Genomic DNA, 23927 nt, shown 5'->3' on the forward strand with positions numbered 1-23927 from the left:
CCAGAAGTGTTTTGCTCCGTGTGTGTTCCTCAACAAGCCTTCTCCTCAGCAGGCCAGCGGTTCAGGGATTGGTCAGCCGGTCTCTCTGCCACGCAGCCAGGCGGTCGGTCTTCACAAACAAGTGAAATTACTGGACTACTTATTGAAAACGTAAATTTGTGGCAAAGAAATGTAAACTGTCCATATATGCAGCTGGGTAGTTTTTGTGTTACTTTGATTTATTAAGCTACAGCCAAAGATTAGTTCATATTTTTGTACCGACGCATCAACTGTGCAGCGTAAGCTATACATCAGAAATAAAAACACCTTTGATGGAAAGAAGCTTAATGCTCCTCAACATTTTTCTACTATTCCAGAGTCAAACATTGCAGCCGGATGAGGACAAGAAACTGTTTTTCCATTCGACGGTGCAGATGTAGTGTAATATTGCTGCTGAATCATGTGGAGCTGATCGGCTGTAGATGGAGTGTGACACCATCTGGCCCGGCGTTTCAACCCGGCACACACCCACAAGGCTCAAACTTCATAGTAGCTCATGAAATCCCCCAGTTCTAAATCGGCTCATGATGAGTGTCTTATTAAACTTGGCGTTGAGTTCCGTTCCAAGTGTTATGTTCTCTGCACTCTTGAAAACCGTTGCTGCTAAAATTACAAGCCAAACTTCTTCGTTTCCGTTAATTTCAGATAAAAAGGTGTCTGATTTGTAACAAAAAAAGCATTTTTTGGTCCATTACACAATGATAAAGTTTTATAACATCCAAGTATGGAGGAGTTGAAGTGTCTCACTTCTCCTTGCTCAGGCTGAATTTAGCCCTCCAACTTGGCTATTCCACCTGCCTCAAGAATAGCTCCCTCCATACACACCGCAAACACTCCGCGCAGAGGACTCTCGTGTGTTTTAGAGCACTGATGGCTCACCTTTTGTTCCTTTTCTCCCTGCATGAAGTGACTCCTAACTGGCTGTGATCCTTGAAAAGTTATTTTCTGTTTCAGCCTCATCTTGAGAAATCAGAGGTTTGTGTGAGGCACAACATGTGTTGGTAGAAAATCTGGATGAGAGTCTCTCTCCGCCTCCTCGGCCCACCGCCCTCTTCACTCTCCCCGAGCCCCCGGGCTCCTCAATACTGCCGCTGCTGCACAGGGACACGGGCAAGAAAATAGATTGTGTGTGTGTGTGTGTGTGTGTGTGTGTGTGTGTGTGTGTGTGTGTGTGTGTGTGTGTGTGTGTGTGTGTGTGTGTGTGTGTGTGTGTGCAGGGAGAGTGGAAAAGGGGACAAAAAAAGGAGAAGATTGCAATGTCTGTGGAGGCACGAAGCTCACATTTCAGCTATTAGTTTTGCAATCCTTCACTCTGCTCCGTGCACGCCGTGTGTGCCACGTGCACGCGCGCGGCACCACACGCATCCATGTGGATGTGTATTCCACTACAGTGGACATGATGGCTTTGGCTGATATCTCTATTACTGCTCCAATCGCTGACTGTTGTCAGCTGTGAAAAGTTATCAGTTCCCTCACACACACACACTCTCACACACACCTATACCATATAGACGCACACAGTCATGCATACAGGACCGTCATCAATGTGTAAAACTCAAAGGACATGAGTGTGACGATCGCAGATATGAGATGTCAGACAGGAAAAGGTGTAAGAGGACAGTGGATGTCCAGGTTGTCCCTCGGCTCCTCCTCTGCACGGCCATGCAGGTGCATTTCAAAGCTTCTGTGTCTCAACAGTGAAGGTGATCAGGGAATGTGTGCTTCCAGACGTGCGATCGGCCATTCGTTAAGTATTTGATCCGCGTTGCGAAGTCGCATTCAGAACAAAACTGGCAAAACGCAGTGCGCTCAGCAGGCGCTGGCGGTGGAGGGTAACACTGTGGGTGGTCAGAACCAGCTTGGCTAACACGAGCACAAGTCGTCTAAATGTAGAAGGAAAAGACATTTCCAAATTTGAAGCAATTAGTTTCTTCCATACTGCAGATTAAGCACCAGTGGTCACATGATTTGGACCACAGCAGCAGATTTTACTACTATAAACAGCTCGTCTCCAACTTCTGAATCGACAGCTTTGCCAAGAAAAAGTGCAAGACGGTACTTGTGTTGCGATACTTTTACAACCAAAACCAAAGAATCGGTGAAATGAGACGTGAATATCAGTTTAATGATGATGATGACCAACGCTGATTACAACTGCTAACTAAATACTTTTTTCAATGACATTTTAACATAAAAACCTATCATGACCTGATTCTTGACTTACAGCCAGGATTTCAGGCTTTCTTGTATCTGCTGTGAGTACAGACCAGAGCTGGGAGATTGGAGCCTGATCAAGCCATCTCCATGCCTTGTTTTTGCTCTGACCATGTATCACACCAGGTGAATCTAATCAACCCTGCTCCTCAGCTTGTCTGTGATACATGGTGAAGGCAAAAACATGGCATGGAGATGACTTGATCAGACTCCAATCTCCCACCTCTGGTACAGACGGTACTGTTCACATAAATGCTAACAGATGCTAATGTGCTCACGGTGCTTAATGCAGGAGTTGTAGCCGTAGATCTGAGGCTGGTCCCTCCTCAACCTCAAGAAAAATGTTGTTCTTAACAAGAAGCTTCATGAGATTAGAAGTATTTCTGCCGCAGAGAGCGTAATCTGCATCGTATTTTGAAAAGTGGAGCTGTGATTTGGAGCACTTTCTCGTCATGCTTGCTTTGTTGACATGCTAGCTACTGACGTCATTACGCTCTTCTGCGTGCAATGCTGTGTTCAGGTCCGGCATGGAAAATTGTCAACTCTTCCACTTCCTCATAGCGACAAGGATGTGTTCAGGTACTGTAACATGGCACCGTTTGATTTTACATGAATCGCTACTCAGTAGTACCAACAGAATTCAGTTGGTACCTATAGAACTACCGAATTCTCACATCCCTCACTGTGAGTCCAGATCAGGTCTTTGATATCCAGCTGAATGCCTGTAAAGGTAAATTCCAGCATTGATTCATTAACCAGAAACACGTTAGAGTCAAAAGTAGTTTAACACCTGTTTGTGTTCATTAATAGATGTTTATAAAGAACCTCTGAACCTGATCTGCTTTGAAACTATTACAAGAGAGCCTCCCTGAACTGTAAATTAGCCTTTTTCCTGACAGCAGAGCACTCATTTCCTTTGATTAGAACACAAAAGTGAAGATGATAATTTCCTCAGTCCTTCCTTACATCAAGCAGCTTTCAGGAGGAAACAACAATTAGTGCCTGTGTTGTGTCCTGAAAGCCTTCCCGACGCCACTCTGACTTTTAAAGACCATAATATAGCCTCATTTACATTCAGGGTCTTTAGGCTAAGGACGCTGTAATAGACAGTGACGGTATGTATTAGTGGTCTGCTGCTTTTCATTATGCAGCTAATGATTCCCTGTCAGCTCCTATTGAAAATGAACGAGTGGTACAAAAAGACAGAGTGGGAGGGCAGAAAAGAGGAGCACAGGACAAAGAGAGCACGAGTGAGACCTCTTTAGAAATCCGTGCTGGTAGAGTCAACCCGGCTGAACCGTCCTCAATGGCGTAAAGAGGAGAGCTACATTTAAACATTATCCGCAACACGGGGAGAGGGCGAGGGCGACAAGATCCAAGCAGCTTCGGTTTGAGCTCAATGAGAAGTTTACGGTCCATGGGTCGCAGCCAGCCTCAGTGAGATACCGTCAGCAAAATGGAAAAGTACACTTTCACAGCAGACACAATCCTGCCTTCAACATTAATGTCCTCGTCGTGCCATACATTGCTCAAACTCATTACCACCTCCACGCAGTCCTCTGCACAACATGAGTTCAGCTGAAAACAAAAAGTAGCAAGTCGAATCAGAACAGGACATCTTCATGTCCAACCTGGAGCCTCCACTGTTCCATGGACCTCTGCACAAGGAAATCACTAACAAACTCAAGGATGTGCAATTCTCCAAGTTTTTAAAGTCCAACATTAGCCAGTCAATGAAAGCAGGTAACTGGAGGATTCATTGAAATGGTAAACTTTCACACGGAGAGTTTACTTTACAACATCCCATCTGTGCATGTCGTGCACGTGATCCAATCAGAATACACTCACGAGTGAACAGGAGTGTTCACACAAGAGCTTTGAGTGCTTTAGGCTGTTTACAGAGGAAATGCTGGAGGCCATCAGGTCTACGTTCCTTTGCTTGGGAACTCATTTAAAGGTGGTTTCTGCTTCTTATGTGCAATTCTCCAAATTCCACTCAAACAAGGGAACTCAATATCAAATATAAGCAACTCACAACAGTTTCCATCACATATTCGATTAAATGTGTCCTCTAACAATTCATGTCGACAGTACTACAACAGGTGTAGCTGCAGAGGAAAAGAGCTGGACGAGGAAGTAGCCGTTTGCTTTAATGGCGAAGGTTTGATGCGTGAAGCGGTGGATTCACTGTGCTGAGATAGAAGGAAGAAAATGTCGGTGCTCATTCTAACGCACTCACGTTACTTTTGATTTAGTTTGTTGCTAACAGGTATCATAAAAAAGTGGGTATAATGCGTCTGAAGTTGTCTGAATAAACGTGAATGAAGACCTCTGAGCTTCAACATGACTCTTGTTGAACAAGTTGACTGGTGTTCACCTTGACTGTTACATCTGTCTGCTACTGCTAACATTCGACGTTTTCGAAGCACATTCTGTTATTTTAATATATTCTCTTAAAATCTGTAGCCTAATGAATTCTTTCTATACATTGTGTATTTCTTTTTTTTCCCCATCAAGCCTCCACCCCCCGATCGGCGAACACCAAGCGGTTAGCTATGGAGCCAAAACGTGAGCAGAAAGCTCCAACTTCATCTACAAGTTTAAATATTGACCGTATCAGCTTTGTTAATGCTTATAAACAGTATTTATAAAAGCTTTACCTGTGCGATTCCCTGCATTAGTTCCTTAGCAACAGCGCTGAAGCCTTGCAGGGTATCCAGCGTGGCGGAGGGTCAACGCCGCAGTACGATCCCGCCGCCGCCGCCGCGGAGAACCCTGCCTCGGTCTTAATAGTGGGAATACATCATTCAGTCTAATTAGGATGCCAATAGCAAATCCCCCCCAAGCAAATACGCTTCACGCACACACTGGAACACACATGCTCTTATGCGCACACACACACTCACACGCACACACACAGGGGTCCACATTATTCACTGGTAATTACAATGTCAATACGCAGTTACACAGCGGTGTGGCTTTACAGCACGGCCATCGTTTACACACAGACACGCGCGCTATCCTTTAATTGCCCTTCATTCAAATGCTTTAGTGCTTATTTTTACTTACACACACACACACACACACACACACACACACACACAGTCCCACTTGTGCACCCGTCCATTCAGGCTCCCTACGGAGTCAATCTGCCACACTCCCTTCGTCCACCCCCTTCACCAAACTGTGTTTTGATGCATGGGACTTACACACACACACACACACACACACATCCGTGCTCACGCACAAGGTCAGCGAGTTAGTCTCAGGTTCATCAGTGTCGCCTCTCGCTGGCCGGGCTCGCCGTCCTGTCCCCGGAGGCTCACACATTGAAAAGCCATTTAGGGTGCAGCTTAACCACCGCTCACACGTCTCCCCTTCCCTCCGCTTCCCTCGCTTTCTCACCACCTTTACTTTTTTTTAAATCTCTGACTCTCTTGTCACTTTGATGCTGAACAACAGTTTAGTCTCAGGGCCAATTGCATACCACTTCTTCTTCTTAAGCCTGCTGTCTGGACAGTCTATTACAGTTTTTCTTCCCATCGAACAGAAACAACAGGGCAATGGAATCAGAGGCAGAAAGGAGAGGAGTAAACACAGACGCATCACGGCTTCTATCATCCCTCTATTGTGAGTATATTTAGTGTTTCACATCCAGGACCTCAGTTCTCAAACGATATCTATTGCTTCAGCACTGTCTCCATGAGTACAAGTTTCATATTTCAATGAAAAAAATATCAGAAAATTGAAAGACTTTCGGTGAGAAGCGCTCACTGCATGCTGAAAATGAATCAGCTGCAATGGAATTTACCAAAACTCAAATCACAACCAGAAACATATGTTCAGGCATAAATACACTTTGGGTATTTTGCATGAAAGAGCGGAGCGGCTGAGTCCGGGACTCTCAGGAAATGCACCCGACCTTCACTCAGCAGTACCTGAACGCCACCTGTGCAGAGATGCAAATGGAGCAGGTGCGCCGTGAAACATGCCGCTAAACGCCATGCTAAGTAATTCACATTTTTCAGACTCACAGCTGAGTTTTCATGCAGCAAATTTCAACCATATAATTTTTGCTTGTAAACTTGGATTAAAAAAAAAAAAAAAAAATCAAATTTCGAGATAAAAATTTCTAAATTCACAGTTGCCAACAGAAATGTGTCTCGAACCGAAACATGTTTCGAAATATGGGAAGATAAACTTTTACGACTGCCCTCTGAAACGGAACCATCCAGAAGCAACAGGACTCAAACTTCCTCCGGCTGATCTGAGGCGGCGGTCCGGTTCTGGAGGTTCTGCTTCCACCTGACGCCGCCCTCCATGTTCACCGGAGCCAGCAGCTTCGACGTGCGAGCCCGCTGGGAAACCAGGCTCTCTGCATTCAATTATCTGCTGCTATTAGCCCCCCTCCCCCCCGCCCCTCTACCCATCACCCTCCTCTTCCCCTCTTCCATCACCTCACTTATTTTTTGGGTTTCTTTCCTCTTTTTTCTGCATCCGCCTTCTGATTCTGCTGCTTCGATACCGTCAGCCCCCCCGTCCCCCCCGTCCTCCTGTCCTCCTGTCCCTGCTTCCCCCTCCTCTGATCTGCTCTCCTGGCTCAGGCCCAGCTAAATTACCAGTTCTCCAGAGCGACGGTGACAGAGTGCAGAACTTAATTACACAGCGGCTGACAGCGAGGACTATGTCTTGGATTTCCTCTTCTTCTTTCTTCTTCTTTCTTCTTCTCTCCACTCCCTCCTCTCTCTTTGTGTTTCCTTTTCATTGCCCCTACTTGTTTTTCTTCTCTGCTGACTTTCTTTTTGTCTCCCCTCCTGCTTATTAACGCCTGGTTCCAGAGCGGCGCTCGCTGTGGCCTTATTACCGGCTGGCAGAGTTTGAGGCGGCGGGAGAGCGCCGGAGCCGCGGCGTTGGGCGGGGGGGGGGGGGGGGGGGGGGGGGGGGGGGGGGGGGTCGCGGTCGCGTTGTCTCGTGATTGGCCAAAACTCAAAGCAAACACTGGAGAAGCCTGCTTGGACTGCTCTGCACAATCATCCTCTACATGACGTTCACCGAGGTGTTTTGGCGCCAAAGCGGCTCGGCGAGACGGACTGGCCGCCGCTTTCTGAGCGGTGAAACGCTCGAAGACGCCGAACGGGGTTTTGGGGATACGACTCATGAGCACAGATATGATGTGAAGGCTAACAAACATACTGGAGACAATAAACAGAGAAAAATAAAATGTAATCTTGGTCAAAAGTCAAAACAGAAGATAAACAACAAAGCCGGCAAAGAAAAGTCACGAGGAGCTGCTGAGAGAACGACTCCAGTCACGATAAAACAGCTTCTCTGCTGAGTTTCTACCTTCTTATATTAATCCAACATCTAAAACTAAGCAAAGAGGATTCTGGGTATTTGTGAGTCACGGCAGAATTAGCAAGAGGTAAAAACTGAGATTTATATGTGGCATAATTTTTCCAATCTGAAGCTTAAATCGCATATTGTGAATTACTGTGTGTCGTTAGCGGCGATCTGATTGGGCCCAGCGATGCATTAAGTCAGTCTTTATGAGAAGCATGGATTAGGCTCATCATGTGTGTGTTTAAACACACACACACACACACACACACACATATATAAAGAGGGCTGTAAACATATAAGAAGCTGTTTATATTGAGCTGCAGCATCACTAAGCCGCGGATGACATGTGTAGAATGTGGTTATTTAAAGCAAACCGCTTTCTTACATATCTCTAATTCAGGCCTTACCGTGGTACACAGAATCATGAAATCCCATTGGATGTGTGAACAGCAGTGTGTGTTTGTGCATCTCTGCAGGTCGGTGTGTGTTTCCCTGCAGCTCTCAGCGCGCCGTTTGTTTTTACACAAGGCAGCTGCTCCGGCTTCCACTTGTCCTCCGCAAATGTAATCTTATTTATTAGTGCTGCCGTCACTAACCTGCCTGTGTGTGTTACTTTTAGTGTGTGTGTGTGTGTGTGTGTGTGTGTGTGTAGGTGGATGCATAAAGTCCATACCTGTGTGTGTGCATATATGGTGTGATCAAGTTCCTGAGTGTGAGGCTTTCCATACTGTATAATTCATCACTGTATTATAAATTTATAGTATTGCAGATTGAGATAAAACTGTGGTGACACGTTGATGTGTGTGTGTGTGTGTGTGTGTGTGTGTGGGGGGGGGGGGGGGGGGTTCTTAAAGGTGAAATGGACATCATCAGAATTCAGATCACAAATAAAACTTTCAAGCAAGCTAAAGATTTAAAGAAATATCTGCATGCGTGCGTGTGTGTGTGTTAAATGTGTTGGTGCATATGTTCACATCTTTCTGCACAATCAAAGCGTGTGCATGTGGCGAGGGGGTAATTAATGGGGGCTGCATATAGCTGCTTACCTCTGGGCCCTCTGTCAGAATTAATTGCAGTCATGTGCATGACACACACACACACACACACACACACACACACACACACACACACACACACACACCTTCATCTAGAGGAATGGCAGAATGTGTTTTTCTTCTATTGCTGTTCGATAAACTGCTGACTCAAAATTCATTTTTCCTCATTAAAACCTCCACCAGTGATGAATATGTAAATATGCTCAGTCTTTTTTTTTTTTTTTTCAAAACCAAACTCGCGGCAGCTTCAGAGAGTTGGATGTGTGTTTCTCGGTTTCTGAACCCACTCATTCATGCTGGTTCAGACACACCTCGGATTCTCATCGCAGTGAGGCGCCATTAAAAAGCCCGCTTCAAGAACGCAAAGTTTATCTTGGAATTAAAAATTCTAACAATCTGTTTGGCATTCCAAATACCGAGGAGACTTTAGAAGAGGAATCTGTTTACGCTCCGTGACTTTACCCCAACTCTGCCTTCACTGACTGCTGCTGGAATGAAACCGACGGGGGGGGGGGGGGGAGCGAGCTGTGCAGACTGTGTCAGAGATGGGCGGAGCTGTGCATTGTGGGCGGAGCTGTGCATTGTGGGCGGAGCTGTGCAGCACCAAGCGTTTCAGCGCTCAACATGGCTGCCAGGGGGAGATTCAGGGATTGCTTAAATATGCGTGAATGGTTCAGGAAACAACTCCATGCGTCTTTTCAATGGGGAAATGACACTAATAGCATTATACAAAGCTCAAAAAAGTGGATTTTGCATAATAGCCCTCCTTTAAGTTATGTAGTTTAAACTTATATGAAGTTGAAGTAATGGTAATAATAATAGATTATTTAATAAGGCACACGTTTCTAAAGTTAGTTGAGTTGAGTTTTTATTTGAGAATGTTTCTTGTTCTTCATGCATGGTGCTGAAATTCCATCCTCAAACCCGAGTTCTCACTGCATCGAACTCTCTCTTCTGAAATCTGCAGGTAAATCACAGCAGCTGCCTGTTTTCCCAGAAATCCCAGGTGCGGAGCTCCAAATGACTACTGTGTTTACCCTCCCTCTCTCTTTTTTTTTTTGTACAGTGTAAAAGTGGCGTGTGTGTGTTTGTGTTTACCCTCCCTTGCTGTTTGTACAGCCGGCTGCATCGGGATTTGTCGCAGGTGTGCTGAAGGTCAGGCGTGTGAGCGTGCATGCAGAGCGGAAAGCACCGCCGCGTCGGCCTCCATCAATATTTGACTGCAGACCCACAGCAAGGATGAATCTTTAATATGACCTTGGAGTACAACAAAGACACTGAGATGAGGAGGAGGAGGAGGAGGAGGAGGAGGAGGAGGAGGAGGAGGGGCCGAGTGACAGAAAGCGGGTGGGACAAAGTGGAGACGGGAGTTCAGCAGTTCAGCTTGCGGTTGTGACGTCTTGGACCTGAGTGAGGCGCCGTGGGAACCGGAGCCGGCGCTCCGGGGGTCTCCGTGCTGCTTTACACCGTTTCCGTTACACGCTCACCCAAAACAAACATGATCCGCTGGTACGGCAGATTAAACAGGATCGGAGGAAGACAAAATGGCAGAAAGAGTGAGAATTTGTGTGAAACCATCATCATCGTCGTCTGCTGTCCCACCACAGCAAAGAAGTTAAGAGTAAAAAAGAAGCCTAATTCAGGCTTCCAGTGAAAATGTGTCATTTCCATGTTCTCATTGACAGAGGACACTGGCATTGTTTGTACCGTGGAAACGTGAAAAACGCAGAAAGAGATGTAAGTTTCCCTGTTAGACCAGTAGAGGGTGCTGCTGTGAAACCACAGAACAATCTGCTGTAAGAATGAACGACTTTAACAGGTGGACAGACGACCATGGTCGATTGTTATTCAAGTGACTGTCAACTCTAAAAGCAGGATCTGGACTGGGACCAGGAGGATCTGGAGGAAATGCTGTTATTTATTCATCTACTGCAGAAGAACGTTTCTTCAGCCGTGGTGAGCACACACAGCGTTTCAATCAGTTTCAACAGAAACAATGCCGGAGTGCTTTTTATTGATATAAACATGTAAACTGCACACTTTTACATCTTTTTTTTTTTTTCGTGCAGCACTTTGGTCCACTGTGGTGTTTTTAAAGTGGTTTATAAAGAAAGTTACTTGATTGCTGTTGAAAACCTCAGAAACTATTTTTTAAAAAGTTGGGTTTTCAGTGGCTCCAATCAGCGTTATCATCTCAACAGAACTTCTGTAATATTTCCTACCATTTCTAATACTATGAGACAAGACGTTACCGTTCCTACATGGTTATGTAATGTTCGCCTGTTTAACTGTTGACTGTGGAAAATTGCAAAAAAAAAAAAATCCTTTAATCTCCACACACAGAGAAATGAAGACACAGAGGATTCAGCATTTCCTCGACCGACGCACTCAGCAGTGTGTTCCTCGACTTCTCTGAGGCAGTCGGTCTACCAGAGGCCATTTGACACTAGTTGGTTTCATCCAAAGCAAAGTGGTGCGAACGGTTAAAGAAGAAGACTGGAGACTTGGTTACCAGGCAACATGCTGGCTTTCTTCTGGCCAGATCTGGCGATGGCAGAGCGCTTCCTGCTGAGAAAGGAGCCTGTGGCTGTGCCTGCCGAATCTGAAATGGTCCGCACAACCAGAAAATGGAGTTTAGCGTCCACAACTCAGGCTTTAAAAAACGGTACCATTTTCAGGCCCATTTTAAATGAAGCACATGGAGGAATTCGCAGAGGCCACGCAGCTATAACATAAACAGAGAACTGTGTGTATCACACAACAACCACTTGCCAAAATTCATATTGGTTTCCTTTCCACATTCCAAAAAGAAACACCAATGAGTTTCATTTTGATCTTAAATTGTGTGTGTGTTAAGGCATAACCCGTTGGGTTGGCTCCAACCAATTTTCTCTGATCATCAGGACTCAGTCCCACCTGAAAAATCACAATTATTTCTATTTCAACAAATAATTGTCAGAATTTACTCAGTTCCACAACATTATTCTGTGTATTGAGTCCAAATCCATCAATTCATTTCCTCCAGATGCTCCATCCGTCTTTCAGCTGATTCCAGTCTTTCACACATCATTCGTATTTTGGAAACAGAGTTCAGTGTGAGAGATGTAGAAACAGCCTAAAAACAAACTAAAATAACGACGTTTGTGCCTTTTTTCCCCCCAAAGCTGGTCTCCTGAACAAGAGATTCATGCTCCGTTGCTGAGACTTCAGCAGCTAATCAGTCAGCGTCTACACATTCAGATGTCTGAAAACGGCAAGCCGAGAGCGACCGGCGCAAAAACATCACGTAAGTTATTTGCCGAATCTCTGCCGTGGAGGTACATCACTTATCTGCACCATTCGGCGTCCCAAAGCAGAACCCGAAACCCGTCCGCGGCTCTCCAGCTGCCGGAGTACAATAAGAGCTCATAAATGTTGAATGGCTCTCATTCCCTGCTCTATTTCTCCTGTTCTGTCGCTGTCTGAATCCTGCAGAATGGTGAATAAGTCATTTGCCTTCTTGCCCTCAGCTCGTTGAGCAACACAAAGAACAGTGGCGATGAAATACGCATCGCTCCAGAAATGTCGGCCGAGTGGAAGAAGAAGTCATTTCATGCCGTCTGTTTGGAATGTCAGCCGCGCTTTCCTCCACTCCTCTCACATTTTTCACATTTTTGGGGGCTGTACGTGATTTCGGCTGTTTAGAAATGGATTTTGGTCAAGATGAAGCTTTTTTTCCAGTTTTGAAAAATGACAGTTGGACAACATTTTGGTTGTTTTTTTTCCAAGCAGTGCCAGCAGATGGAAGGAAATCTCCACACACAGCACATTTCTGAGAGGAGAATGGAGCTGGGTGTTTGGCACGGGAAGCTCCGACTCCTCCTTAAAGCAGAATTCACTTCTTCGTCTTTTGTTTTCCCTTCTGATCGTCCACCGGTGTGACAGTCTTCCAAATGTGTTGCCCACTCTTCCATGCAACATTTACTGCGTTCCAAGATGTTCTCGGGGTTTTCTTGTTTGAAATCCCCCTGCGGCTGCTCAGATCAGCGCTGGTCTGTTCTGTGGTCGATCTGGTGACCTGAGCAGAGGTTCAGAGGTAGTGATATGATGGAGAGTTCATCCAGCGCCCGGGGCGGAGAGGACTCCACCAACCACGCTTCCACCGCCGGGTTTTCAGCCGAAAACTTTCCTTTGCTCTGGACCGAACATGTCAACTGTTATTGTACCAAAACAAATCCACCCTGGAGTCATTTGTCCAGATCTCTGCATGAAGCCTTTTAGCAGGAATCCTAAATACACATGTCATTGGTTACTGGTTTGTTATTGTCATCAATTCAAAAAGGAGAGAAATAGTTTACTTTTTAGAGTCCAACACAACTTGAGAACACCGTGGACGTCTTAGAACTTTTTAAAGACCTTTTTCTAAATGTTTGGATTTTAAATAAAATGGTCAAATAATCTATTTGAAGGGTCTGGAAGAGAAAATTCCAGCATATCAAAGGCACAAAGCATCCGTTTCTGATTCGTTACAGATTAATCAACTCACCTCTGCCATCAGTGCAGAGTTTTCATGTTTTCCCTGAGCGTCTGGGGCTAGCTCCTGCACCCTGCCACCCGGACTGGAGGAAACTGACGGATGGATTTAAACTCAGGAGCTATTTCGACTCTAAAATGTTTACCATTCGGCTTCATCCAAATACGTGTTTTTTTTTTTTTTTTTTTTTTTTGAAGCAGAGTCCTTCTTTTTTTGCAGAAGCGACTGTTTTACGGCGTCTTACATTCGTATTCCACTGAGCAGCAAAGTCGATTACAGCCAAGCGTGAAAAACAAGAGCGTCATCGTTTTACAGGGGAAATCTGTCTGCATCACAACTCCAGGTTTCTCCAACGCTAAATCAACTGCAGCCACAGACCGGATGTGTGTGTCTCACACACACACACACACACATTTATTCCAAACACACACAGAAACAAAATGTGTTACTTGTCATCTGTCTTATCCTATCACACACACACAGTCTATACCAACTATACAACTAGGATATGCTGCATACTTAATTGCATGCATCCCTGTGTCTCGTTCAATCACGTACACACACACACACACACACACACACTCCTTCCTCATTATACACTGTGGAAATGTTGCAATGATGTGAGCCTCAATTTAAGTCTGATTCTGTTCCACACGTTTCCGTCGCCTTTCTGGTACAGTACATCCAACACACACACACACACACACAATGCAGATACATACATTTCACACACACTGCACAATACACATCGTCCCCATAGACAAACCACACATGCACGGATACAAAACACACAACCCGTGTAACTCTAAATGTGGATATATTGGATATGTTGTAGAACCAACTGCAAGAATCCTCTGTCTTGTTCCATTGAAGAGGCAGACACACACACACACTTTGTGTGGAGGAGATAAAGGTGTAAACACACACGCACACACACGCTTGCACACACACACTCGCCGCCATCCTTGTGCTGCTTTGCATGCTAGGAGTTAATTTGCGATTAGATCACACTGAGATCTAATCGCTCTTTGATCTCAGGTTTTAGCTGCGTCAGAGCGCGTGCGCACACACACACACACACACTCACAAGAGTGTTCAGTCACAGTGGCGCACTAATGCAAACACACACACACACACACACACACACACACCCAAAGCATCCCTCTCAGCACATCATGCCGACACCAAAAGTCTTCCAGATAAAGCAGGGAGGCTGAGTGGAGGAAACAGAGTCAAATGGGACTAAAAAGACTCTCACGCACGTGAATCTTCCCTATGAGCACACAGAACGTTTCTTCTGCATGTCTGGTTGTTGTTGTCACTCCTCTCTGCGTGGAGGAGAGCAGCAGGGCTCCAGATGTTATCGCCCTGCTCACTATTTTTGGTTATCTGTTGTTCTTGTCTGGAGCCAGGAAGCAGATCTGGCTTCTGCTGCAAAGACAAAAGGACAGAGGATGAAGAAACGCTGCATAAGTTTCCATTTGAGTTTCCACCTCATTTCTGGTCTCATAACGAACTCCAGGAGATAAAGGTGTAAATGTGGCGTTGTAGAGCAGGAGTGTGCACGGACAGGAGGAGGTCGACGCCAAAACACCGAAGAAAGAAACAGTGAAAACAGCCTGGATGGAAAACAGAGAACAAGCTAAGAAACTCGTTTACTGTGTAGTTACTTCAACACTACTAGCTCCCGTCTCATTTTTCATTTTTCATCTGTTGTGGCTGGAAGTAGACGAAGCACACGAAGAGGAAACCCTCGAGAGCAGACGGGAAGGAGTTCTGACATTATCGACATCAGGAGTACATCTGCATGTCTGGAAGTGAAGGTTCGGCGGATGGATGAGCTCCACTCTGATGAGCACGTCTGCACATCTGAGAGTTTTATGTAAATCACAACAGACTTCAACGTTAAACAGGAACTAACAACTCTGAAGGAATGAATAACCTGCTCCTGTAAAACGTCATCAGGGAGTTAAATCAGGTGAAATGTAATTATTCTAAAACTCACTCTTGTTGTAAAATTCATGAAGTGAACCCTAATAATGATTGTGTAGATGGAGTTCATCTGCGGTTTGATTGCTGGACGGTCAATATTGTGTTTTATGAGACTTTGTGGAAAAACTCAAGACAGAAAAAAATTTTATAATAGAAGTAGAACAGAAACCCTGACACCGAAGAGCAAAATGGCACTGAACCCGACTCAAACATTTCTCTACTGCACAAGATCATGTCATTTAAAAAGATTCACACTTTATATGGTCGAACACGAGGCCACGTGTGCATCTTAAACCTCTTTCAGTTCATGTAGTTTCAACTGAGAGCCACATTTAGGCTCCGTTCACACGACCATGATTCCAGTTAGTACACAACATTTTTTGCGTTTTATTTCCAGGAAAGTTTCGTGTCATTGTCAGGTCATCCAACACGAAACACAACAAAGGTTTTGTTCTCACTTGACCATGTTTTCACGTAAATGAGGTCTGAACCAGCACCAGTCTGGTTAATGTTCGTATGATTACTCCGTCCTCGCAAACCCAGCTGTGAGTGGTGTTAACATAAGATGGATTGCTCTTTAAGAGCGAGTTTTGGTATCAGTTTAGTTCTTTTTGAATAAAAAATGAAAATGCAGAATTAATAATTCAAAAGAAAATCAGAAGTTCAGAGGGACATTATTACCACCATCATTTTGATCTTCTGAAGTTCAAGAAGAAGCGACACGCTTTAACCAGGAAAACCCCGTGACCTCTGCGCCGTGGAGGAGCTGAGGCCAGCCAGCCTGCACGAGGGCCGCCCATCATCTGGGGTGAGGCGGGGATTCCCGTGCACCTTTTTATCTCAGGATCATTTCTGTTGTTTTGGGTCTGATCGTTGCAGGAAATTGCTTCAAAGCGCGTGATCGCACCTCACCACCCTGCGGCTCGATGCAGAGCGTCGCCTTTAGCTGCAGCAGGTGCAGAATCAAAGCAGTTCAGCACCGCGGGGGGAGACGCACACGAGGAAAGTGTAGTTCCTATCCATATGGTGTCCAGCTACACACACGCACGCACACACATGCACGCACGCACACACACACACGAAAAGAGAGAAAAGATCTGAAATCCTATCTTTGGCCGACTGCAGCGCTCGCCCACATAAATGTCCGCTTGGCTCTGCTCTGATCACATAATTGCTCTGCGCACACCTCTCCCACACACACACACAGACACACACACACACACACACACACACACACTCATCCAGCGAGCGTACACTAAAGCTCACCGAGGGAGTTCACACATACATACTCTTAAAACCAGGATATGTACGGCGCCCACACACACATGCATGCGGCACACACGGCTCCGTTCAGTATGCCAGCGCTCACACATGCAGGTGAGTGCGCGCGTACACACACACACACACACACTCGCAGCAAATACCAAACAAAAACTCCCACCAGGCCTCCCACGCACAGCCAGCGCGGCGGAGACGCAGACGCGCTGAAAGCAGGAGGTGAAGGGGAGCCGCAGTGCGATGAGACGGCTCTGAAGACCGTCCTCCTCACTGAACAACAAACTCCGCTCAACTGCAAGACTTCTCTCTCTCTCTCTCTTTTTTTTTTTTTAAACTTTCCCAAATATGAATCACTTTTTGGTTCCCTCTTCTTGCAGCCTGGATTTGCCAGAAAGCAGCAGGAGGGCCGACTTCGTGTGGGAGTGAGGAGCGCCGGAGGACAGACCGGAGGACGGCGTCTCTTCGGCTTGACCCGGCTTCGAGGCGCTGCTGGCTGCTGAGCTGCTGAGCTGCAGTCACCATCCCCATCGCTCCCTTCGTTTCACAGGAAGCCAACGCAGGGCAAGATTTCCCTACGAGCGAGGAACCGATCAGTGAACCGACCGACCGACCGACCCGGCTTCTCCTTCACCACTGGAATATTCACAACACCACAAGAAGACAGATTGAGAAATACTGACTGAGCAGAGCGTTAGCTGGGAGAACGAGTTTGTGAAAATGAGTTTGGTACAATGATGTTAGAGATGCATGAATACGTTGAAAAGTTCAGTCTACAGCAGAGGCGTCCAACACGTTTCAGTCCAGCGCCCACATGAAGCCCAGTTTCATCCTGAGAGGACGGAATCACCTGACAGCCTGGCGTCGAGGCTAATGCTAGTTTGTTAGCTTTCCTGACCGACTCACTGGGATCTCAGCTCAAGTCTCAGTGCTGTCGCATACTTGTAAGAAATTGTTTTTTAAGAAAAAAATTAATGTTTCCACTGAACTTTTACAGTTTCTGGGCGGTTAGGCGGGCCGGACTGGAGCCTCTTGCAGACACGAGCCTTATGTTTGACACCACTGGTCTGACTAGCAGCCAGTTTGTTGTGGACTTGATTGCTCCTTCATTTCTCAGAAGTGGCACGGAGGCGGTGCGGTGGATTGATCCGCTCTGCTGCCGTTGCAGCCTGTGCAAAGTTTTGACGCGGCAACGAAGGTGCAACAGCAGTGAGAGGGCGTGTGTGTGTGTGTGTCTGCGTGTGGATAATCCCACACACACATTCTCCAGCTCTGCAGCAGGGAGCAGCTGGCTGCTGGAAATCACACATCGAATACGCTCAATTCATGCATACAGGGAATAACAAAAGGCTACTGGTTCGGTTTAATGTCTCCTAATTTAGGAGAAACATAAAAGTTGAAGTTTCAGTTCTGTTTTCTTTCACCTAACTATAGTTTCTAAAAGTGTCGAGGCTGTTAACACGTCTCATGTCCTAAACGGGACTAATAGTAAACAATCGGTTGATCATCTATCATGAAAACGGCCTTGATCAAGTTTAAACGTCCGAGCTCTTTAGAGGAACAACCCAAAGCAAAATATTTCCTGTTATGGCAAAAAAATAATGAAATAAGACCCTGTTTACACAACAGCGTTTCAAGTGATAATGTTCGTTTTTGTGTCAGAAATGCTGTGAATTTACACAAAACATTTGAAAACGATATCCATTTACACAGCAACAAACACTGAAAATGATGTAGTTTTCAGGTTGGGCCACTAGTGGGTGCTGTTTGTTGTCTTGGTCACGAAAACTCTGGTATGCTGTCGTGTAAACAGGGCCTCAGTCCGTCTGTACTCAGAACTATGATTTTAACCGAATGAAGCTGGATGACCTTCGATCAACACACCGCTTAAAGGAACGTCTGATCTGAGGAGACGAATTTGATGAAATAACAGAAACCTGCTCAAACCTTGATGAAAAGTTGTGGGCAGTATTAAATTAGCTGGAGGAGGCGTTGTGATACATTTCTGAAACGCTGAGTGCGTGCAATTACAAAGCCTCTCTGAAGGATTGTAATGGTTCCCCTCCAACTCCCTGGACGGAACCGGCAGCACCAACACTCTCCCTCATGAGCGAGCGAAACCGTGAGACATGATTACATTACAGCACAATCAATTCTAACTGCATTGTTATAATTAGATGACCTGAGCTTGCTAAAAGAAAGAAAGAATGCTAAGTAATTTTCTGTGTTTTTATCACTTTAAGGACTTGGCAGCGGCGCGTGACAATAACATTACGGACGCCGCCGGTAATGACGGGCGCTGCTTGGAAACAAGTGCGACAAAGAGAAGGCAGGGACAACTTCGCACGCCGCCCGTACTTAACTCGCCAGGAAAACGTTCCGCGCATCGATCGCCCAATCAAACGCTCGCCGTCAAACTGATCAGCGAGACACAACAAATTGATTATGAATAAAAGACCATCAGCAGATCTGTCATCAAGCGGCCCGCTGATGCACAAACCAGCACGATGGCGGCGGCGGCAGTCAGACAAGCTTATCATTACACCCCCTCAGCAGACCGAGCCGGCCCGGCGACACAGAGCCTCTGCAGAGGAGTGTTATCTGAGGCAGGCAGAGGTGTTGATTGTGGAGTAGAAAGCAGTGGCTTGAACAAAAAAGCAGAAACATATATCCATCGCATCGAGTCAAAAGGTGTCAATGCATCAGAAATGACAAGGCCGGAGAAAATTGCTAGGCGGAGGGAAAACGGCAAAGAGCATGTCTTTGACAACACCGGGGAAAATAAGAGCGAGGAGGGCGAGAATGAGGAAAGACAAGAGCTGGCATTATCGGGACGGGGCTGGAGGAGAGTGTTTGTCAGGGAAAGCGGCGGCGAGAAAGAAAGAAAAACAAGAAAGCCGTCTGAAATGTTTCAGCGTACGGCAGCTAACTTCTCCCTGAAGGGGGGGGGCGGCACCAAGCGACTACAGAAACGCTGCACCCTACCGGAGTTCCTCTTGGAGATGTACTTGACGTCGTCACAGGCTCCCGAGGCGAAGAGCAGCAGCAGCAGGAGGAAGAGGAGGGATGAGGTCTTCATCTCTCCGTTCTCCACTGGCACCTTGAGAGAAAGAACAGACAGGAGAGGAGACGTCAGGAACTTCAGAGACCATGATCCACAAACCATTCAGGCTCTCATTCAAATCCAACAGGAGCTAAAAGTGTCATATTCAAACAATTTATCAAAAATGTGACAGAATACAATCATTCCATTGAAAACGCCGTATATCAGCCTGCAGCGATGCTAGTTTACCATTTCCATTGTTCGTTGTTCAAACAATGAGTTTGAACTGTCGTGTAAACGGGCTCTCAGTTGATGAAACTGCTTCAGGAAGTTAGGATGAGCTTGAATGCGAGGGCAGAAAACTTTAACCTCCAGAATACGACAGAGTGCATCGCTGAGGATTTTAATTAAGGTCTTCAGAGGTCTTCTACAACTCACAGCCTGGCGAGGGGACAGTTTAACGTACCTACATTTTTAACTAATCTTCATTACAATGCGTCTGTCGATAGACAAATTAGACACCGCGTCTGTCTCCCTAGGAAGGTGGCATTCTGGGTAATGCAGGCAATACGTCAGCCCCGTGTTTTGGAAAGTATAATGCAGGTTCATGCTCTCTCTCTGGAGTGAACCTCATAAGACAAGCATGTCAGCCAGCGCAAACACACACCCGGGTGGTAACAGTGAGATTTTAGCTTTTGTAATTTGCACTCATGCTGAAGAGCTGCATTAAAGTTCTGAGCGTCGAGCTTCAGTGCGCCTCTCCCAGAAAAGACAGCAAAATGAGCCAAGGCTGAAAGTACTGTGTTGAATCAGAATCTACCACGGAGAAGAACCACAGGCTGAGCTGTGCTCCAGGGTACAACAGTACACCCTGAATTAAGACAAAACTCCAAAGCCATCCCAAGACTGAAGTAAAACCAGTACTGAACTGAAACTGTGTTGGAAAAAAAAACGTTTAAGAATCCTCTGAAGCACGGGTTTGTTAGCTGTTCCCAAACATCAGCTTTTGAAGCGGCAGGATTCCAAATAGTGGAGCTAAATTACTGGAGGACGGGCCGTGAAGAGAAGTCCCAGCGAGACGCTCGGAGACAGCCATGTGAAATCCCATTCAGAGAGCACGATCTGATTCTCTCGCGCTCTCCGTGTGCCGAGAGCGGCGCACATGGAAACGCACACGCACGAGATTGAGTGGGAAGATTCGCCACGGCTGCAGTCATCTGATTGTGTTCTTCGTACATATGGCAGCAAACGGGGAACTCAAACTGCAGCTCCGGTCCTGATTGAAATCGCGTTCGCTTCACATGAGCGGTGAGACAGCCGATGATGGAACAGCGGGACGGATGCTGATACGCCAGCTTCAGAAGGAGGGCAGCGCGACGAGAGCACGGCGATCCAAAACAGTGACAACAAAGCCAAAAGAACAAAAACAGAGATGAAGCGTGCCGCCTGTTGTCGCCGCGTCCAATTGGAAGCCGTTCATCTCTGCTTTATTTCGAGGCGTCCTGCCTGTCATCGCTTTAAAACTTCAGCATTTCATTCAAAATTCAAAAGCCTTTTTTTTTTTCACATTTCTCTTCCAGAAAGAAAAAAAAAAAAAAAAAAAACCTTTGTGAAATAATTTAAAAGGAAAGCAGCGTGCATCTTCGACGCAGTGTGAATCTGCTGTTTGATTTCAGCTCTGCGGCAGAACGTCAAGGCTGCAAATCACACAAATGGCTCCTCTCCAGCACACGCTCTGACATTTGTCACAACAGGAAAACACAGGTGCAGCTAATAAGCTCTAATGATGCCAACATCTTACGCAATGCCACAAATGAGTCAACCCCAACATGCACACACACGGAGTGTGTGCCTGTACTTTCCCAGACAGATACAAGGCTGCACATGGCAGCTACAGGAAGCCAACGCTTGATTCTTTTTTCTCCCACAATGCTTCGGCTCGTCGTCGGTTTGTAGTTGGATTCGGACGAGTCGTCATTGTTGTCGACCTTCGAACAGACAGCTTTTTCTTCTCCAACAGGTGCTTTTGTGTTGCCAGGTGTGTTTTCCTGCTCCGGGAACCCGGAGCTTCACCTCCACAGCTTTCTGAAACTGGCAGACACGTTTCTCTTCACTCTCTTTGTCAGATTATTTTTTTTCCTTTAATAAATTGAATTTCTCCAGTACTGACGACATAAAAGCAGCCCGACAGCATGAAGGTAGCTCCACTGTTCAGCAGCAGGTCGGCTCCACCGTTCTTCAGACAGTTCTACTCTAGTCTGATGTGTTTCAGAGGCAGAAGCCCAGAAAGACCCTCTGAGTCTGTTTACAAGACAAATCGTGCCGTTGGAAGACTTCTGGCATTAACACACTCGACGTTCCTGGAACCCTCACACGTCTCAGGTGTGTCAGCCTCAGGCGATTCAGTCGCCTGGTGTCCAGTTATCTGCCCTGACTCCAGGTCTCTCCTCTCTCGAGCCACGGCCATCTTGATTCCCTCTCACCTGCTGTGCTGCTTCTGGACTGAAGGCCTTTCAGTGGCTCGCTTTCCAAACAGCCTGACGGCCCACAAACTGAGACAATCTCTCAAATGCCTCTTTCAGACTCTCTCTCCATGGGACTGCGCACACAGGGCAGATTATCTAGTGGATAAAAGACTGGAGGGCTCTGTGGGGGTGAGGGTGGATGCGACATGGCCAGAGAGCCTCAGCTGACCTGCTGCCTTCAGCTAAATATCGGGGTTTGAGGCTCACATGCAGCAGTGGGAAAAGTCAATGTTACATTCATGTATTTAAGGCTCTTTCTTGAAAAAAAACCCCCAAAAAACACAAAACTCAAATATCACAAGACCCTTTCAAAACGTTCCCTCAGAAGACATGATGAAAGAGCCACGTGAAAAACAAATACTTGAGATTTTAGCTGTTGTAACAGATCCGCACTCTTACAACACTTGAACCTTTAATGCTGTGCAGCATTAAGAAGACAGAAGAGGTGGAAATGACTTTTCTTATTGCGTTTCAGAACCTTTTAGCCTGAACAACACAGAAGCCTAATGAACCTGCTAAGAGCTCTGCGATGCGTTCGTCCCCATCTTTCCAATGATTGCTCAAAAAATGAGAACACTGTCCTTTTAATGTCAGGATGGTTTTCTCAATTTATAGAATCTGACATCACATAAACTACTGTTGCTGTTACCAGATAAACTAGACGATGAAGACACCAATATGTCAATTCCACAAGAGATGAGGAATCCAATATCAAACAGACCTGCTGTGGAAAAGATTCAATTTTCAATCAGTCTTTGTTGACTTCCTGCCTACTTCAATACTTAGTTACCTCACAGCTCATGTGACTCATCAACAGGATGAGCAGCTTTGAAACAGCCTCACCACATTAATGTATTTTAATTTGAAACATGTAAACATGATTACCTTGGTTTGGATAATCTCCCATGAATGAGTTCATCTGTGGAAGGATGCAGTCCACTAATCCACCGTCCACATGGCTCTGTGCAACATGCTACAGACGTTACTATCAGATCCCTGGTTCTCATCAGCAGAGGAAGAACCAGACTGTTGTCTTCATGCTAACAGCGACGTCTCCATCAATAAAAACCTACTTGGATAAACACTACAGATAGAAAACAAAGTCCTCCGACAGGCAGTAAAGGTGTGACTCTGGGAAATAAATTAAATATGGAGTTTGGTCTTTGACTTAAATCACACCATAGTTTCTACTCCTGAAGACAGACATGTTCAGGTCCAGTTTGAGGGAACATGAACACCAAGACGAGATGTGAAGGAAGCGCCTGACGGAGGAACTGAGTCAGCGTTGTTGTTTTCTCAGGCTACAGTGACCCTGACATCTGAAAGGTGAACTGGACTCATTCCTTTGTCCTGGGAGACGTTTCATCACAGCTCCATCAGATGAACCCGCCTGGAGGAGAATGAAATCTATTTAACCTGATTAAACTGCTCCTGCCTTCCCAAATGGAGAAGACACAAAGACATATCAGCGGCCATGACTTCTGACCTTTGGCATTTCAAATAGATTTCTTTTCAGAGCTTTGTATATATGGCATGAACGACCACAGGACAACCACAAGGATGGTTGAAGGTTTTGTCACAAATATTCATTTTCTAGTGATTTTAGGACGATCACATTCATTTATCTCGAAGTAAGTTTAAAAAAAAAATCTACATTCACAGTTTTTCCACGAGGTTTTAATTCTGGAGTGAAGGAGAATTTCTCTTCTGCTCAAACATGACAGACTCTCTTCTTACTGTTAATACATGCAGGATAAAGGAGCCAAAACACACCAGTGGTTCCCAACCAGGGTCTGAGGACCAGATTGGGAGCACTGCAGATCATGAGGCGAACCTGCTCCGAGGCTGTCCAAACCATATCGCTCCAATTTTTATCATCTGGAATGGAACTATTACGAGTCCTGAGTGGACGAGTGTGTGTGTGTGTGTGT

At 45.9% G+C, this 23927-nt stretch overlaps 1 protein-coding gene and 1 long non-coding RNA gene across 2 annotated transcripts in view; both read right to left on the bottom strand.

Moving 5' to 3' along the window:
* The window catches only part of LOC115407333 (X-linked interleukin-1 receptor accessory protein-like 2), a 389294-nt gene that overhangs the window by 304117 nt on the left and 61250 nt on the right, over window positions 1–23927 (bottom strand). Inside the window, exon 2 of the mRNA XM_030117731.1 lies at window positions 19414–19528. Within this exon, the coding sequence (XP_029973591.1) occupies window positions 19414–19507 (94 nt within the window). The 5' untranslated portion in view covers window positions 19508–19528. The remainder of the gene's footprint in view (window positions 1–19413; window positions 19529–23927) is intronic.
* LOC115407340 (uncharacterized) lies at window positions 1375–16618 on the bottom strand. Its single transcript, XR_003933615.1, has 3 exons — window positions 16547–16618; window positions 8693–8734; window positions 1375–1524 (listed from the first exon to the last, which is right to left on the bottom strand). It is a non-coding gene; the product is annotated as an uncharacterized LOC115407340 (long non-coding RNA).

This window comes from Salarias fasciatus, chromosome 2, assembly GCF_902148845.1.
Source record: "Salarias fasciatus chromosome 2, fSalaFa1.1, whole genome shotgun sequence".
NCBI lineage: Eukaryota > Metazoa > Chordata > Actinopteri > Blenniiformes > Blenniidae > Salarias > Salarias fasciatus.